The sequence below is a fragment of the Phocoena sinus genome, chromosome 17 (assembly GCF_008692025.1).
Source record: "Phocoena sinus isolate mPhoSin1 chromosome 17, mPhoSin1.pri, whole genome shotgun sequence".
NCBI classification, from domain to species: Eukaryota; Metazoa; Chordata; class Mammalia; order Artiodactyla; family Phocoenidae; genus Phocoena; species Phocoena sinus.
In genome coordinates, this window is record NC_045779.1 from 54039231 (window position 1) to 54056230 (window position 17000).

The window sequence follows — 17000 nt, forward strand, 5'->3', positions numbered from 1 at the left end:
CTTTTTCCATGACTGATATATATCTCAAGATTCTAAAGGAAAACCCTATGACTCAGTTGGAGAAACAGTCGTTATTTTTATAAAATATAGACTATGTAATACTTTGTGAAGCATAATTGTGTTCCATCGGGTAAATACTGACTCAGCAGTAAAATGCTACCAACTTATCCAAAAATAATTTCCTTCTCAAACAGAGTAGCTGGTCAAATTGTTCCCCCCACAAAATGGTCACAACTGAAGTAATATGGTAGATACTGTTTACCGTCTATAGAATAGCATTCATCTTCCTTGCTGACAGAGAACGGTTTTGTTCAATTAAATGAGAGCTGTGTACACCAGAGAAGGCTAAGCCCCTTGCCTGATCCAGGTACCTAATCTTAATTTTTTTAAGCCAAATCATAGTAAATCTTTTGTTATTGCCCAGTGTATGGCTTAAAAATGGGTACCATTGTAATTTTGGTCCATAGGACAGGAGGAAAAGTCTGCTACAAGGTTTCTTGAAAAGTTCTCTTAACTGTTACAAAAGTACATAAAATAGAGAGATTCCATTTTGTCTATTGGCCATTGATGTGGAAGCCTGTTATGCCTAGAGCTTTTGCAGCCATCTCAAAACCATGAGAAAGGAAGTCCAAGAGTTAAGCCAACATGCTAAGAATAGCAGAACAGAGAGATGGAAAAAAACCTGGGTCAGGAATTACACAACTAAACCTCTGAAGTAAACAACCTTAAACCATCCTACTCAAAGTTTCCATGTTATGTGGAGCAACACATTTTTCTTACTGCTTATGCTATCTTGAACTGGCTTTCTGCTACTTGCAGGTGAAAAAATTAATGGTAAGTATCTTTCTTTTAAATTCAGCCACATCTGTCAAAAGCACTGGCTAAAATTCTAGAAATTACGTGCATCCTTGTCATCTCTGAAAAAAATAACTTCAATTATACAATGAAAAGAAGAAAAATTTAAATATTCTTACTTGAATGCCAGCTCCCTCTGGCACTGTCATCTTCCATACACAATTCAGATTGTTGTCATAAGGCTCAGGGTATCCAGGAGACAAAATAGTCCCTTTGCGCTTACTTAAAATTCCACCACAGGGCACTGAAAGTAAAGCAAGCCAAGAAAGGGAGTTCATTCTAATGCAAAGAATTAAAATAGAAGAAAAGGTCAAAGATAACATCTCAGACAGATGCTAGACTTGCAAACACAACCAAATCATACTATGTTTTAAAACTCATAAGAACAATGAAAATTGTCTTCTTATAGCACAAAAACCTTTAAAAAATAATTAGACAACATTAATGGAAAACTTACAATGGCATACCTAAAGTCATACTATAATTAACTCAATAATAGCATATCATTTGTATTATATTACTAACAAGTTCACTGACACGTGTTAAAAATTGTTCATATCTAGGTATAGAATTTTTTGAAGAATTCTTATATTTGTTACTTTTCTCTTCATGTATCTTTTGAGTAGTAATAAAATCCTTTGCAGAGTAATACTGATGATGATAACAGTTATGTTCTAACATTTATATAGAGCCTATATACCAACACTCTTCTAAGGACTTTACATATTTTAACTCATTAAAGCTTCCCAACAATCCAATGAGATATGAGTAAGTATTCTCCCCATTTTACAGCTGAAGAAATGGAGTCACTAACAGATTAAATAACTTGCCCAAGATCACACAACTAGTCAGAGATGAAGACAGGATTTGAATACTGGTGGTTTGGCTCCACGTTCATGCTCTTCAGTGGAAAGAAAATACTCAATATGGTTCCAGTCTGGTTACTGCTAGTACAACTACTACAAGAAAGAATAAGTATGGAGACCTGCTTTGATGTCAATAAAAGCTTCTAACAGTTTTAAAAGGTACTAATCTTAAAGCAAAATTCCTACACTGCTGGTAGCGTCAGCTTGATTCTGGGAATGACCTAGCTTATGATTTGAAATACTGTGTGATGTTGGACATGTTTCCTGAACTCTCTGAAACTCAGATGCCTTGTCTGTGAAATGGTAATGAAATTGTTTCCGAGGACCTTTTGTGGAAAATAAATAGGTATGATAATGTACATAAAGAAGCTAGCACACTGCTTGGAATGCAATAAGAAAGCAATAAACTATATTTCCTTTCGCTACAACTACTGTTATTTTAGGTTCCAATGGCACTGTGATTCTTGGACATTTGTCCTAATCTGGCTATAATGGTGAGATACCAGGATATATTTTTGCAATAATTTTTTTAAAAAAGGTAATACTATAGCTTTGTGCCACTTCTAAAACTGAATGCAAAAATCTAGGGTAATTACTCAAAAGAATACTACAAACTTTTTAAATTTTTAAACTGTTAAAACAGTGTGATAAAGTATTTTTAAAGAAATATTTTTTTAGCTCATCCTCCTTCTGATCCTTTCAATGTAAATGCTGTAACACTGTGACCTACACCGTCTTCTCATCTCTTTGTAACTACCGCCCCTCAGTGGTGGCATCCATTTACATGTCATCTATAGATTATGACTACTAAATGTTTATCTCTAACCATGACTTCTACCCAGAGTCCTACAATATATCGACTAAGTATCTCAAAATTCATACATCCAAAACAATATTTTTGAAATTCTCCCCCATCTATACTATTTGCCATCTCAGTAAATGTTACCACCTAATTTATCTTTCTTTTCAAATTCACATTTACATTTATATTCAATCTGTCAGCAAACGTTGTCAGTTCTATCTTAAAAATATACCCCAAAGTTCACCAGTTCTCATCACTGATCATGATCTTCCAATCTAAATCACCATTGACTTTCCCCTCCCCTTCTGCAATAGTTTTCTATTCAGTCTTACTGCTTCTACTCACCCCCTGCCCCTATCACTAGCCACAGTGATTTTCCAGAAACTGAGATCACATCACTCTCTAGCTCAATGAATTCCCACACTACTTAGAAAAAATTCTAACTCTTCCCAGACTTTGAGGTTCCATATGACTTGGCCTCTGCTCTGCCTCTCCAAACTCTTCTATCACTCTTGCCATCATTCGCTCTGTTCTAGACACGTGAGATTCTTGTGGCTTGAACATGACTAGACCTTTCTCCCCCTCATAGTCTATACATGTGCTTACCACCTCCTTGACTTTTATTTATATACCTCCCAGCCCCCTTCATTCACCTCATTTGGATATCAAACGGCAACATGCCCTGGATGTCTTCCTCCAATCTTCAGCCTCTGCTTTACTTTTCTCCATAGTATTTACCACTATCTGAACAAAATGTAAACTCCATAAGGGCAGAGATCTTATCTTCTGATTCAAAGCTATGTTGCCAGTGCCTAGAAAGGGACCTGACACTTGGTAAGCACTAAATAAGTGCTTGTTAAATAAATTATTGAGTGACTGGTTGCATATCTGTATATATTTTGTGATTACAAGTTACTTTGTTACCATCCCTGCATCATTCCTTTCTCCCAGTATTTTCCTAAACAAGCCATATTTAATTCTACTTCAATCATTTTTATTTTTACCAATAAAATACTACATTATAAAAGTATTCCCAGATATGCATTACCACATAATAATATTTTACAAAGTTTTACTGCCCATGTGTATAACTTAGCCTAACATTTCTTTTCTATTTTAAAAAGGATGCATTATAAATTTTCCTTCTAATCAGTATTATATAACATATATAGATTAAGAGAACAAACTTTAGAATCAAGCAAACTGGGTTCAAATATTAATTCTTCTTTTGTTTCTAAACCATAGGGGTTTTATATCTATAAAAGAGAAATAGTATTCTTATCTTACTCCTGGCATTGGTGTCAATATTAAATGAGATAATGCTTAATAGCACTTCATACAAATACTAGTAAATGCTATTCATTATTATATTTAATAAGTTTTTCATGGTTGAATGGATGGGTAAATAAATGAATCAATGAATGAGGATTCAGATATTGTATATATTTTTTCATCTATTTCTTTCCCACTCTGAGAAAAGATGGCACAGACATGGGTTGCCATACTTACGTCTAAGGCCACATATTGTCAGAGCTATTAGTGGCTACAGGGTGTTATCACAGAGCCTCAGAGGGAGGAGAGTTTGGGATTTAAGAGACTAAAAATTTTAAGAAATCTGAAGTGTAAAAAGGTCAAATTTGGAAGATAAAACTCAGTCTTCAGCAACTTTTTCAAGTTTACCTCTGTTCCAAGTCCAATGTTCTTATAAAAATATTATTGTACTTTATTGTAATTTACCTAAGAATGACTTGATATGACAGATTTGTACAAGATTATTAAATATTGTTTTCTTATGCAGGTTAGTTAAATTTGTGGATACCCTAACTTAGTATCTGAAAATTTTAACTATAAGTACAACTTGCACATCACGTCTAATGGGGCTGCTTTCAAGCCAATAGTTTAATTTTAGTATGTTGATATTTTTGCAAAATTACTCAACATTGTATTCTGTTCTACTATGACAGAAAAAAATGAAAGTGTTGATAGCAGTAATAAGAACTGTGAAACTGAAACAATTACAATTGAGATGGAAATCACTAGAAATGTAGGGCACTATATTCTTTTGGTTTCAATTGGATGCTCACTTGGTTTAAGGTGTTAACTGAGTGTTCATTGAACTAGTGAAGGCGGAGAAAATATAATCATTATGTATAATACCCTGAATAGACTGTCAAAGATTATATCTAAACTGCAAAGTATAAATAGAGAATTTGTTCTTTCTAAGAATAAAATTAACCATGTAATATGTAAATTTACCTATGCATCTTTCCTATCGATTCTCAAAAAAGTCTTGTGGCTTCAAGATAGCTTGTAAAGGTCTAAGCAAGCAAAGTGAGCAACAGCATCACCATGCAGTGAAAGACTGAAGTTAAAAATGCATGGACCCGGGCTTCCCTGGTGGCGCAGTGGTTGAGGGTCCGCCTGCCGATGCAGGGGACACGGGTTCGTGCCCCGGTCTGGGAAGATCCCACATGCCGCGGAGCGGCTGGGTCCATGAGCCATGGCCGCTGAGCCTGTGCGTCCGGAGCCTGTGCTCCGCAACGGGAGAGGCAACAACATTGAGAGGCCCGCGTACCGCAAAAAAAAAAAAAAAAAAATCATGGACCCTGGATTGGGGAAGTTGGCCAGTTGTCCTACCTCTACAAAAATTCATGAAATCATCACACTTATCTGCTAAAATCCATTCATTGAACAAATGTTTATGGAACACCTCTTGTATGTCAGGTCCTCTTTTTGTTGAGCAAAAAACAGAATACAGTGGCAGGGAGAGGAGGGCAAGAAAGATTAGGAAAATAAACAAACAAATTATATATAATCTGGTGAGTGGTTGCTGTAAAGAAAACAAAAAGGCAGGATAAGGGTGTAGAGAACGAATGGAGGATGAGTAGCAGAAAATTATTTTAGACAGGATGGCCAAGGAACACAGGTGAAAACTTGAATGAAGCAATGCAGTAAGCCCAAAAGGTATTTTGGGGATGCATGTTCCAAGGAGAAAAAATAGAAAGTTCAAAGGCCTTGAAGCAGTTAAAATTTTCTCCAGATAACAAATATTGAAAATGAACACAAATTAAAGATAATTCTTTGATATCAACCTAAGATAACTCTGCACTTGACTCTCATATTTGAATTTTTAAGACATCAAGCCTTTTTCTTTTTTTGAATTTTTGAACACTTAAAGGCATAATCATTTTTATCCATAACATTTGAAACTAAAAATATTTATAGTTAAAAATAGAAATGCAAAGTATATTTTCATTTATGTAAAGATTAGCAGTGGGACCAAATGGTAAAACCAAAACTGAGCTATCATCTGAATGTCATTTAAAATCTATTTCTTGTCTCACACAAATCCCATATATCCTTCTGTTATATATTCGATTTTCTGTATTTACACCTGTTCTACAAGGTACACATTATTTTTTAAGTGGCATAAGGTAATATATCCTTTTTGTGTGATCTTGGCAGGAAACAGAAGTCATCTGATACAATTTTCTTCTATCTCTAAGTATGCGCTTTCAAACCAATGCAACAGAAATATAGGCGGTAGGGTGTTTAAAGCCCAGGGACCTGCAGATAGATGGGCTTTTGACAGAGGTGGTGTAATGGCTCCTGAGTCCCTCATGTTTTGCCCTTAAAAGTAAAAAATGAGGCTGAATCCATGCTAGGGACAGTCCATTAGCATTTACTCCTGAAGCTGAATGTCAACCATAGCATGGTCTCAAAGGCTTTAATGCCTGGTAGGAGTGCCGGTCCTTGCTGAAATGAATCTGTAATCAAATGGCTTGAGCTTCCTTTTCTTTACATGGATTTTTATTTCTTATAGCAAAAACACTAGGATTAGTCAACTGACACATATGACATATGAGAAAGCTTTCTAATAATCATGTAGAATAGGGGTTTTCTTCTGATTTAAACAAAAATGGTTTATGTTTACAGTATAAAGTTCTTATTCTCTACTCTCCATCTCACAGAATATTCTATTTTTTCTCTTTCCCCTTTTAAACTGTTCTTTCATGTTTCTTTTTTCTTCTTTAATGTCAGCTCATTTCTCCCTTTTATCTCCTTCCTCTTTCTAATTCTTGTCTCATCCTCATACCTTCATGGACAAAAGAAAATATATATTTTTTGGATAATGTAATGTTTGAATATTTTAGGGTCAGAAGAAAATGCAGAGTGCACATTTTGATTAAACATGTATTTTTACAACCAATTAGAATTATAGTAATCATTATTTTAACTTTAAGATTATTTTTATTTTAGACCCTTACAAACACTGAAAACAAACCAAATCATGAATATATGCCTATTGTTAGAACTCTGCTCCTTTTTAACCAATTGTTCTTAAATGTATAAATTGATGGAAAGAAATTTCACAATCCCCCTAAATAGCATATTCTAATAAATAAGTACTATTATCCTTTAGAAAACTGTCATTACATTTCCCCAAAGCCTTTCTGAAAATTTTAATTGAAAGAAAAATCTTGCCTTCAAGGAACTCTAAATTATTAGAATTAGAAAGAATGACACAAGTCCATGCTTTTAGCCCTTTCCAAGATGCAAAAATCTTTGGTGGAAGATAATTTTTACATATAATAACTTAAAAGTGTTATTAAAACAAGATATAAACAAATGAAAAATGAGTAATATCAAATCCTTTATCAGCACTGCATATAAATTTTCTATCTTAGATCTAACCTTGAGAACTGAAGTCTTATCTTCTGATTTTATGGTGGAGAATTTGGCAAGCACAAAAACAACTTAATTTTTGAATACTTCGATGATTCCAAGAACTATGTCAAGGCTTTAAAACATCTAATAGCCACAGTAAACCTATAACTTTCCTGTTTTATTGATATGGGAATTGAGAATCAGAGATTATGTACAATTTCCAGGATCACCACAATTTCATGTTAAAGTCAAAGCCTAATACTACTACCCAAGACTTAATTAACCCTTATGCTGAGAACCTACTACAATTCCCAGTTATAAGGACTTATTCAGTTCTACATGATTCTTTACAACTTTTCTCCATTAATTAGTACATTAATGTGATAAATACATAAACAGAACTTTAAAGAGTAATTCATGGATTTACATTTCACTGCTTTGCATATGTAGGTTCTTTGAACACTCTGAATAGATGAATGTTTTCAATAATATTTAAAGATTAATGAGCTAGTTTATGCCTTTCTATAAGTCATCATATCACTCTACCTTTATAATTATCTTGAGGGAATTTTCATAGTATATATGAAATTAAATGAAGACAGCTACTTATCCAGTTATCTTCCGTTATATGGTATTAATATTTTCTATCAGTATGTATATAAAGAAACTAAAAGTGACACAGAAATTATGCAAATAATTACTGGGAAAAGTGAGGCAGAAATAATGACTGATTCCTGATATTTAGAGAGAAATATTTAAAAATCTATTGTGAGGCTAAAGAGATTTATTATCATGTGACTTTCTTCAATTATTAAACTGACTTAAAGCAATGTAATTTCTGATTTATACATGTTGTATGACTAATTTTGGCCTAGACATATAGGAACATTTCTCTCAGCTCGTGGTCCTTTAGGATAATTTATTTGTTAGTATTTTATAAGAGTATGAAGTCAACATATATTGTGGTTCCTAAGGAAGAACATTATCTATTTTCTCTTATGAGAGTATAAAAGTATGTAAAGAAGAAGATCTCTTTGTTCCGTTAACCATATCTCTATGCTAGGTGCAAAATAGGAGGAACGTCAAGTCCAGATGATTTATTCTCCTTTACTTGTTGTTTGTCAAAAGTATACTTGAACAGGTTAAGAAATTCCACATTATAAATAAGATATAGAATTCCAATTAGGAAATTAGCTTATCAGCCAAAACATAAAGAAAAGCAATCTTCTATAATGTACATTGAGGTTTGGAGTCAGAAAACCTTATTTTCAAATCCTGTCCCTACTTTACTGCTTATTAGGTTATGTCACTTTAAAAGAAAACTGTTTTACTTCTCTAAGACTCAGCTTATTCATCTGTAAATTCTGAGAGTAACTTCTCCATAGATTTGCTGTGAGGATTTAATTAAATATGTATTTATATTACTCAGCATGAAACCTGGAAAATAGGAAGCATTAAGTAAGTGGTAATCATATTAGAAACTGGTTGTTTAGCTGAAGGACGAGAAAGTTGAAGAGTCATTTACAGCTTTCCAGTGTTTTAAATTATTTTTTGTAGGGAGTTTTCAACAAACAAACGAATAATAAAAGAATAGTTCACATTCCATTTATTGTAGCAGGAAGAACTAAAATACTGGTTTGTAAGAAAAACACTGTAAAATATGCTAGGTATATCTCTTGGGAAGTGGTGATATCAAGTTCCTACAGAGATAAGTGACCATCAATCCTTCCTTTTTATATATGATAGTCCCAACTTGTACCACTTTCCCAGCACAATTATTAATAATGTCCTGATTTGAATGGTAAAAGATTTAGAGCAGTTTTGTCCTATACAAAGTACACGTTCAATGAATGCATATCACCAGACCTTATCTTTACTTCCTCAGTAATGAGTGTACGTTCCATATAATTTCAATTAAAATCAATTTAGAATATATTTTATTCTAATTAAATATGAATTAACATTGTATTAATCTGTGTTAAAATATGGTAAAATGTGTTTTAAAAAGTTAAAAATAAAAACTATTGACACGTAATTTCTTTTCAGGTATGGCAAGAAGTGTTATTAAAAATAGATTTTATATATTTATAAATATATAACAATATAACGTATGTTATATTGTTTATATGCACACTCATGTCTTCTCTATCAAAAAGTGGAGTATTAACATTATTAAAATAAAGACAAAATTTTGCTTATCTTTTATTTTAAAAAACCTTCTTCTCATTTTCCAAGTCACATACCAATAAAACGTTAATGAGAAAGAACTCATTAGAACTATTTCTTAACCTGAGATTAAGCTTTACTACGCTTCTTTTAGTTTAATACTATATAATTTAAAATTTTAATTTCCAGATATGCTTTTGGAACAAAGAAGAAAGCAACTTCCCAACAGTCTACATTTTCCACATCCATGGAATTCTACAAGATCCAAAAGTCATTGTAATGATCCTGAAATATGATAAGATTCTAAACTATTTTTATGGTTTAGAAAATGTTTCAATCTGCTTCAAATAACTTAGCAGGGCTAAGTTCATACAGTGTTTATTTTATTTATCAATATAAATTGGGTACAACATTACAAAAATATAGTCTGAAATAATGAGATTTCTGGCTAACCCTACGCCATCTACTCATTCAAATTGTTTCCACTTATATTTGTGAAATACTGGGGAAAATTATTATTTTATATTTTTATACATACATATAATTTATAGAGAAGAGAAAAAACAGTTATTTACTAATGCATATTTTCTAATTTTTTTGATGATAAAATATGCCCAGAAAAATCAGCTTCTGTGATCCTTAAAAGATAGGTAAATTCCTTACATATTGGCATAGAAATCTTTGCATAAACTTTTAAAAATGAAAAATAGCATTTATTTCAAAGGATGGTAGCACATAATAATTCCATATTAATAGCATTCCAATTCTGTGTTATTGGAAATATGTATGTATATTTTCATTGATTGCATTTCATCTCAATTGCATCAAATAGCCACTCTAATTTGCATATTTAGATATATCATAACTAATAGTTTAAAATTAATGTAAAACTATTATATTTGAAACAAATATTGAAAGATGCATGATAACTAATTTTGATATATAATATGTACAATCACAAAGCATACAAATTTATAAACTTACCAATACAGGTAGGTAAGGAGTCATTCCATTGGGCCAAAGAATTTGGCACTGAATCACACCTAATTGCAAAGGATCCATGGAGAATATATCCAGGATTACATTCAAAAAGAACCAATGAACCAACTGCAAATTCATTGCCAATCCTTCTTCCAAACCTTGGTTCAGGCACAGAACTGCATTGTGTGGAACTTGTTCTAGGAACAGCTGCGTACAAATAATTGTTGACTTTAATTTCATATTTGGTAGAGAAATAGAGATTTCAAAATGAAAGTATGCAAACAGATTTCAAAGAAATCTTCACCAACTTGAACTTTAGTTAACAATTTGAATACACTTATAAAAGTTTATACATAATGAAATACAATTCAAAATGAATAAATATTGCTATTGTCATTAAGATTTTTTATTTAAAAACGTTTCACTTTTGATCCTTTAAACAACATCGGTTAAGGTTTTTTTTTTCTGTTCTTCGTTTGACCACACTCATCAATATAAAAATGTAGCTTGAGTAAGATATTTCAATTTATGGAATGAAAGCAAAGAGATACATCTTTTTTTTTCTTTTTAAAATGGAATACCAAGCTTACAAAAAACAGATGTCAGGTTACATAAGGTAACGTCAAGTTTTTTTTTTTACAGCATTTGGCCCCTAAAAACAGATTTAAAAAAGCAAACAAAGCACTTGATTAATTTCATAGCATGTTCATAAACTTGGTTGTTCAAAATATGTTTGTTATTGATGAAGACAATACGTTCAGGCTAGACAGAAGTCAGACAGATTAACAACAATAGAATTTTTATTTTAATAATCATACAATATCAAATTTGAAATTGCTTTTAGGCTTTATAGGTATGTCCTTCAATTGTGACTTTTTTTTGATTAAGTAAAATAGAATGATAACAGGATGTTTTTTCTTTTTAAAACACATACAGATGGGACTAAGGAATTTGATAACAGCCCAAAAAATGATAGGATGAGTTCCAAATAGACAGATTCCTCATATGTGACTTGAGTGAAAATAATTTCATTTGTTAGAGTGCCTTTTAAAATTCATAATACCACAAATTGTTTACAGAGGGAATACTATTAAGAATGAAACAGTATAATATTATAGCCAATATTATAATTCAAATAAGAGGGTTTAATAATATCAAACCACTAATGTTTATAAATTTATTAGGAATAAAGTTCAAGATATATTTGAGAATAACAACTACATGTTCATACATAATTCAAACAAAATATTCAGATGATAGGTCTTAATTTAGTTTTATGTAATGTGGAAGTGTGTCTATAAAAGGTGACAAAAGAACTATGTAAACTGACTTTGAATTGCACAAAAATATTTAATAGTCATGAAGAAAGTTTGAATTCTCCTAAGAGAATGAGAGACTAAAATTTTAGAGTGGAGTAATGATTTCCTTGGCATGTCTAAGTACATCAGCACAAAAAGTTTGTATATTTTTTAATTTAGAGTGCTAGACTCTAAGGAAATAGAATATGTAGAGTGAAGCATTGTCAAAAAAACACACCAGATGTTTTGAAAACAGTATGTTGGGAGGAAGGAAAAGCATGCAGCTAACTTGAGAATGATGATGGAAACAATAGGTCCTTTTTGACTTTGGTCAAATTAATAGTGCTCTAACAATGGGGGAGGGGACAGGGCAAAACTGTTTTTAAAAAAACACACTTTTACCTCTCCTATATGGTTATGAGGATCTCATCATTCAATAACTCTGGACATAGCATGGAAACTGATATCATTCCTTAGTGTGTTTCTATGCTACACAGTCACTTACCTTGATAAACAAAGTGAAATCCCTTAGCTGTTACTGGTCCAATTGAAGTAAATCGAATTGTGATCTGATTACCTGAACTCAGTGGAAGTGATTCTCCTACTCAACAAAACAAACACTAAGATATCATAAATAATTTCATTCAGTAAACCTAACAAATTATATTAATTTACACTGTCATTTGAAAACGTCAATCTATGTTCTATTAAATTACTTTAATATATCCTACCACTGACAACATATTTTCTTTGGGTTCAGCTTCAATTGCAACCTTTTTACTGGAAGGTTTTTATTACGTTTTGATAATATTGGATCATTCTGTAAAGAATCTTTAAATACTACATTAAACACTAAGTGACTAAGTCACACTAAGTGACTAAGTACTATATTTACTTGATTACAATCCCAGAAAATAGTTGGTTATATTTTTCTCAAGAATTTGAATTATTCTTGTGTTTCTATTCTTTTTTTAAAAATAAAGAATGATTCTATTTTCAGTTTATTTCTAATATGGATGACATAAATCTCAACTTTCACTACAATACCAATCAAAGTCAGTCTTTAATCAATAACTGATGCATGGCAGTTCTATTAAAGGATACCTGAATGGGATCCTGAGAGGGAAGATAACAGAGAAGATTGCTGAGTTGGCCCATCATACACCTCAACAACATCGTGGAGTGATGTCTGGAAAAATACAAACTGGCCAAACACCACTGATCAACAGGAACCAGGAGAAGCAAACAAATCACCAACCATCCAAAAATGAAAACAAAAAACAAACAAACAAAAAAAAAATAGAAAGAGGAGGAGAGAGAGAACAAAGTATTACAATTTAATAGTCATCTTTTTTTTTTCTACCTTTAAAAGAGGATGTGTGCCAATTGGTTGATATGCCTGACACATGTACTTCAGGTCATAAAAGTAATAACCGTGGCCTAAAAGCAATAAAATTGTAAGAATATTATTTTTTAAATTAAATTAAATGGGTATAACATTTAATTTAGCTCAGAAATCATAAGGTTGGCGATTAATACTGTATAATAACTACTTTTTTTTTATAATAACTACTTTTTAATTTTTCTATTGGTAGATTCTTTTCACTTTGTGACTCTCTTCTCTTTTTCTAATTTTTTTCCTCTTTTAGATGACATAGACAAAGTTTTAGTTTAGGGGATTTATCGTAGATTGCTTTTAAAATGCTATTCCATTATAAATAATAGTGTCACTAGAAAAATATCAACAATATATTTCTAATGTATAGCATTTAATTCACATTCTGAAAATGGTCCCTAAACATTTATTGTTAATCCTCTGCCAAAATAAAGACATATTATTTATGATTCCTCAGCAACTGAGATATTTTAATTTCAATTGAGATATAAAATTTTACAAAATGATTGCTTTTTCATGGTAAGTACAGATCTGATGTACTTACCAACAGAGTTTTATAAAGGTCTCCTTTTTACTTCATTTTGTACTTTTCCTTTAATAATATATTAACTTTACATGCAGAAACTACCCAAACTATAACTTAAAAGAAAGAACCTGTTACAGAGCAGAAATCAACTAGTGTTTTGTGATTTTAAAAAGTGAAATAGGTAATAAAATTCATCCTTAAAACATTTCATTGAATAGAAAAATTGTGGGGTTTAAAAGACTATGATTTTTCAAAAGTTTAATAATGTAAAAGCAAGGTAACTTTTATAAATTCAACATTATATTACTGTCACTGAACTATACATTGCACAAATATATATATTTTTTTACCCTTAAATATTTTTTTACCCATATTTTACCCCTTAAATCGAGGTTACGGTCATACTATGGTGGTCATATGAAGACAGGCTTGTTCATTTGAAACATGCTGAGTTTTGTATTTGAAGCCACACACATAATACTGTACACAAAGCTACACATATTTTTTTTGGCCTGCTAAAATAAGCTGTTGATCTCAGTCCAGTTCTTTGTGGGGTAAAAGAAAACAAACACAGAGTGTTGTTACTTTCAATAATTCCTGAACCTTAGAGGGCTGACTTTCATAAATGATCCTCCTTAAAACATGATGTCATGGAAACAAATTTATGTTTCTATCAAATCACATACATGTAGTCAATTATTTTAATGGTTTACAAGTCATATGAAAAATTTCCAGTTCGACCTTTTTAAAATATCCATATTTGATGGTCTACCAAATCCCAAGTTATTTCAAATATACTTCTAAAAATATTAAGAAAGTTTTTGTTTTCTATTTTTGCATTTGTTTAGATTGGTGTTTGGATGATCTGTTTTCAAATGTGTCTTTTAAAGTTTCTATTAAAATGCAGATGTTGCCATTGACTTTCTAAGTGTCCCCTCATCCCCCCCAAAATCAAAGTAGACTAATCACTAAGAACTTTGCTAAACCAAGTACGCTGTGCAACAAGACTCTTGATAGATAACATTCTTTCTCTGTATCTTTCTGGGAAGTCATTAGGGAAAAGTGTCAAAATTCAACATCCTTTATCCCTGTCTTCCTACATATCTCAAATATTCCATTAGGAAACATGTCCAATTTCCAAGCAAACCACTATATTTACAAACAACATCTAAAACAACCAATATACACAGTGATCCAAGATCTTTTTCTAAGGAAAAAGGAAAAAAAAAATACTCCCTCTTTTCTTCCTGTTTGTAGGCTTCTTGTTCTCAAATATTACTTCTCTACAGATAGACTGGAGTTTTGTGTCACCTGTAAATGGGGTATGTTGAGACTATAACTTTTAATAATATAGCCAGTAACACCATATATTTGCATCATATTAAGTAAAGAAAACTGTAGGGCACTCCCTTTTGAGTGATGTTAGTTTGTAATTTATTGTAGTAATTCTGTGATGAGATAGGGGAGAATTGAGAAGGGTAGAGGGTGAGGGAGTTGAGTGTTGAATCTTCCCTTATTAAGCAATCAGTATGCTACTTCTCTTCAACTGCAACCTTACTCTGCTGTAATATGGCCAATGGAAATGTTAAGTTAAAAATAGCTTTTATTAGGAAAAAACTCTGAGAGGGTACTGAATCATTATACGAAAGATGAAATTTTAAAGTACATGTTGAATAAGTGTTTTCTAGTATGAAGAATCAAGAACACTTGCACAGGGCTTCCCTGGTGGCACAGTGGTTGGGAATCCGCCTGCCGATGCAGGGGACACGGGTTCGAGCCCTGGTCTGGGAAGATCCCACATGCCGCGGAGCAACTGGGCCCGTGAGCCACAACTACTGAGCCTGCGCGTCTGGAGCCTGTGCTCCCAACAAAAGAGGCCACGACAGTGAGAGGCCGGCGCACCGCGATGAAGAGTGGCCCCCGCACAGCGATGAAGAGTGGCCCCCGCTTGCCACAACTAGAGAAAGCCCTCCCACAGAAACGAAGACCCAACACAGCCAAAAATAATTAAATAAATTAAAAAAAAAAAAAAAAAAAGAACACTTGCACAGTGATCTTATTTCCTACACATTATCAGGTTAACTATTGTCTTACTAAACCGATATGCTACAATTCTGAACCAAATCTCCCCTGATCAGTCAGAATCTCAAGAATTAAATGGTTACTCCAACGCTTGCTTCCTCATTCTGCCTCTAAATGTCTAAATTTACTTAGTTTTCTTATGTTCAGATAACAGTAGGTCCTTTGCTTCTAAAACGTTCTGAATAGCCAACCGCACCCTTTGCATAGCTGAGACTAAAGTAGGAAACAAAAATGTAAAGATTTTAAGGTGAACCGAAAGGTAACTAGTTGGATGCTGTTTTCTGGTAAGCAAGACATTGTCTAGTACATCATTCTGGGTCCCCTGTGTTTATGGGGGCTGTGGTGTAATGCAAAGGATTATTATTATCCAATAGACAGAACTATTTGTAAATTCATCCTACATATCATTGTAAATTCATTTCAGTATTTCATCTGCCTGTCTATCTATCTATCTATCCATCCATCCATCCATCCATCCATCAATCTATATTTGGTTCTTTGAATTCTTTCTTGAAACACTGTAACATATTACAGGGTCCCTCATTAATTAATGAGTTAAATAAAAATTTTAACACATGTTTATTTTATATTTGTATGGCAGCCATGATTATGCCCTCTTTAAAAAAAAAAAATAACCTTTTAACACTGATCTAGAAACTAGTACCTCAACCTAATAGCTGGACCACCATTTTTTTTTTTCCTAAGGCTACATTTAACCCCTGAAGTCTGGGCTGACCATGCTTTCTGGAATGATTAGCAACCCTATTCTTTTTCTTAGTTTCCAACAGAGGTATAAAATTCTTTGCAGCTCAGCTCCAAGCTCTTCTTCCTCTTTCTCTGAGATTTGCATGTCGATATCAAAAGCATTTTGCTCTCACGCTATTAGTATAGGTTATAAACACTAAGCTGTTTCTTAAATGAGACACCATTTTAAGGAAATTTCTCCTTCTTTACGCATAATAGATGTTAAGAATAATGTCTCTAACTCTTTTATTAAAAATCCATTTTTATAATGTTATATGTGTCACTGAAAGCTAGATACAGGAAGAAAGGGAAACTTAGTAAGGTAGAAATAAACATGCAAAAATCTCTACAAACAAGCCAATGCAAATAACCTATTATTAAACCTGAAACTACTTCCAAGACTCTTATTTCCCATATATTTTATCCTACAATACAGTTTATTAAATTCAACTAATATTTGTTGATTCTATGAGGTACCAGGAACTGTACTAAATGTTGGGGATAAAAAGTGACTAATACAGAAAGGGCCCCATTAATTATATTTATGGTCATTTAGGTGGCAGCTTACCTTTATTCTATGTATGATAAGATGTTAGACTAGCCAATTAAATTAATT

General features: G+C 32.4%; 1 protein-coding gene across 3 annotated transcripts in view; it reads right to left on the reverse strand.

Annotated features, from left to right (window-relative positions):
• CSMD3 (CUB and Sushi multiple domains 3) overlaps positions 1 to 17000 on the reverse strand; it is a 1083470-nt gene that overhangs the window by 172974 nt on the left and 893496 nt on the right. For 2 of the 3 annotated variants that reach the window (XM_032609829.1, XM_032609828.1), the window contains 4 exons: positions 12741 to 12854; positions 12142 to 12237; positions 10342 to 10545; positions 975 to 1099 (listed from right to left, as the gene is read on the reverse strand). In XM_032609829.1, coding sequence (XP_032465720.1) covers positions 975 to 1099; positions 10342 to 10545; positions 12142 to 12237; positions 12741 to 12854 — 539 coding nt within the window. The remainder of the gene's footprint in view (positions 1 to 974; positions 1100 to 10341; positions 10546 to 12141; positions 12238 to 12740; positions 12855 to 17000) is intronic. The other variant, XM_032609830.1, reaches the window with a different exon arrangement.